At 37.1% G+C, this 3,224-nt stretch overlaps 1 protein-coding gene across 1 annotated transcript in view; it reads left to right on the forward strand.

Annotated features, from left to right (window-relative positions):
- The window catches only part of tspan17 (tetraspanin 17), a gene marked incomplete at its 3' end in the record, with an annotated part of 30,116 nt that overhangs the window by 19,493 nt on the left and 7,399 nt on the right, over positions 1-3,224 (forward strand). The window contains 1 exon segment of the mRNA XM_014006144.1: positions 946-996. Within this exon segment, the coding sequence (XP_013861598.1) occupies positions 946-996 (51 nt within the window).

Consider the following 3,224-nt stretch of genomic DNA (forward strand, 5'->3'; position numbering starts at 1 on the left):
AAAAAAACGATTAATCGATTATTAAATTAGTCATCGATTATTTTAATAATCGATTAGTCGTCGATTAATCGACTAATCGTGGCAGCCCTATTGTGGAGATACGTAGGTAAAGACAAAACAACTTCATCGAACATCTCTTATTTTTAGATAGTGGGCCTTAGGATCACACTAATAAAATTATTAAGAACAAAAGTTTTGACGCAGTTGTACATTTATCAGTCAGTTTCTACTTATCTTCCAAACAGAGCGTTTAAACCCACCATTGTTGTGCTYGTCTGGTGACGCAAGCTCAGCAGGTTCAGACTTGAGCTTTAGTGAAAGTGATCTTTATATGCTATTAAGTTCATCTTGTTCTGTATTAGATGTTACAAAGAAGCACCAGAGGGTTTAATCTTCAAACACTGACATGTTCTCCTGGCACCGCATATTGGAAAAAGTAGAGGTTTGAAAATTAGATGGCAGTGTTCTTTAAGGTCTGTGAAGACATTTTAAACAGACTCCTCTGTATCTGTGGTAGTAATTGTATAGTCTCCATGATTACACATTAGTTTTAAAAAGATGCTGATTATTTAAAATGAGGGAGTTCTAATATGTCTTCTTCTCCATGTTATCAAATAATCCTTTGTGAAGCTGTGTAAGGAGATGGTATCACTACTACATCATAGTTGAATGGAGTAAMTGAATCAGAAGGCAGTTGGGTTGTTTGCTTTTGTTACCAAAAGGCAAATTAAAATATTCCAAACTAAACAGTTCTGATAAAGGGAAAGTTTTGTGAAACTTCTCTACAATAACCAACTGCAGATGTTTTTTCCTCTCCACTGTCATCTGATTTGTTCATTTAATTTGATGCTCTTTTAGTCAGAACTGATTCATTGCTGGTGGACTTGTGTACCTCGTGTCTTCCCGTCTCACAGCAGATCCTCCTCTGTGTGCTTTGTTTTACAGTTGCTAGGAGCAGCATTCTTGAGTATAGGCCTGTGGGCATGGGCGGAGAAGGTATGTATAAACACACACACACACACACACACACACAAAGGTACACTGGAAAAGTAAAGGATGATTTTCTTTAACAGCATAACTAAAATTCCTCCAGATATTCTGGCCATAATAAGCTTGAAACTAGATTTGCTGTTTAGTTTTGATATATAAAAACTTTTAAACAAATTGATGTTAAAGGCATTTCATCTGATGACAATGGTCCATGTGTTGGTTGTGGCAGGAGAAGAATCATGTCTCCGCATCACCAATGTGATGAGTCATTTTAAAGTTGACACTCATTTGACTTGCAGTCATCAGAAACAGAATGCCCTATATTGTACAAGAGTCGGTCGCAGGAATAATTACACCTCTTATTTACATGAAAACCGTTTTTTACCCACACAATACCACAGGGGTCAGAGTTTGCCATTAACCTCTCATGAATTTCCACGACATTTAAACTTCTTCCAATTGAATTACCAGTCGATTTGTTCATTAATTAGAAAAAAAAATTGTTCTTGTTGTTTCTGTAAGTGCTGCACTAGCGTGGAAGGCATGTACTGATTAGTTACGTCTGGTCATGAACTGTGTGCAAATAGGTCTGCGCTGGAGTACCGTTGTGGAACGACGTGAATAATTTATAGGGATTAGGTTGAATGATGAATAGCAGTAGCTGGAAAGGCCTAATGGTGAGTTTGGGTCTGAGTGACTAAGACGATTAGTTTCAAGCTCAATGCTTTGCAGCACATTGTTGTTGTTCAGGGCCTAAAGACCAAACTCAAACAAAAGCAGTTTAGTTTGCACTGCTGACATTAAACATAGAAAACACCATTTCTTGCATCTTACTGCTGATTCACTCCAGCTGTAGTAGGTTTCAGATGTCATGTGTTTAGATGAAAGTGTTTAAAATGTGGATTATACAGTGCTTCGCAAGTGAAACAAAGCAGTGCTCTCATTTGAAGGAGATAATCTTCTTCTCTCCCATCTCAAGACTGAGAGGATCGAAAATAAACATAGCTCTAATTAAAGACTGAGCGTACCTTGAAGAAATGCACTGTGTCTGCTGGCCTTCATTCCACAATTTTAAACCAAGATTATGTGTTAAAATCTCTCAGCTATTTAAATTTTTAGCATCACATTTGAGCTCAATATCTTAAAACTGCTTAAGATGTAGCCATTTTTGATTATTTAGTTGTGATGGGCATCTTAACTCCGAGAGTTATTCAGTTGTGCATTCTTATAAACAAGTGTTTCATTAAAATCTACTGTGATTCATAAATCAGCCTTGCTCAGCTTGTCCAGGAGAGGTTGAGYGGCTGCAGCCTTTTTTCTGCCTACATCCCCCAGAATGCCGTGTGGTTCTGGATTGGAGTTCATGAAGTATTTTCTTTGATATTGGTTATGTGTCTACCGCAATATTATTATTTTATTGCCCAACCCTAGTTGTGAATGACTTACAACTACTGCCACCACAATTTGAGCTCAGTATCTGTAAATTTGACTGAGCTCACGTAGTTCTGGGCGATTTGACCCCAATTTTATATCACGCTATTTTCAACATGTACACCGGTATCACTGTATTTGACAGTATTTTTCTTTTCGTCACAGCTCAGCTGATTTAAAAAAAAAAGTACAAACGCTGCTTATTGATCACCAAACCACCATCAGCTGAAGTTACTCTCTTTCTGCAACAGAAACTATTTATTGACTTATTTCTTTTACTCTACCTCTGTCTGTGTCGCTGTTTCCCTCCTCTACGTGTCTTCTTTGCCTGGTTGGAGACAGTAGTCACTCATTTTGTTCTGGTCGTGAAAGAGGAGGGTTGAGAAAAGATCATTCTATTGTTGGTCTATTGTTTTATTTAATAAAGCTTAACAGGACGACTCATCTTGGTGCACACCAGTCAACTAAACACCAACACAAAACTACTTMTTTCTGGCCTTTCACAATAGAAGCACATTAAATCTCCATGCATTAATGTTGCATGTTAAATCTAACAGTGCATGTCATTGAAAAGTTGTTTACTACATTCAACGATGGTGAAAATGGGTCACAAYGTGTTTCCAATGAGCAARTGTATTTTCGAAATTCTAATTTGCGCATTTTCATGGTCAGTGGAAAMGCAGMTAGTGTCAGTTCTGACTATTTGTTGAAATTCTTTAAAGAGTAACTTACCCCAAAATTAACTTTTTTTAGCTGATAAACTGTCTAGAATGTGTCTAAAATGTTATATAGTACTGTTTCTG

The sequence above is a fragment of the Austrofundulus limnaeus genome, unplaced genomic scaffold, assembly GCF_001266775.1.
Source record: "Austrofundulus limnaeus strain Quisiro unplaced genomic scaffold, Austrofundulus_limnaeus-1.0 Scaffold34, whole genome shotgun sequence".
Classification (NCBI taxonomy): Eukaryota; Metazoa; Chordata; class Actinopteri; order Cyprinodontiformes; family Rivulidae; genus Austrofundulus; species Austrofundulus limnaeus.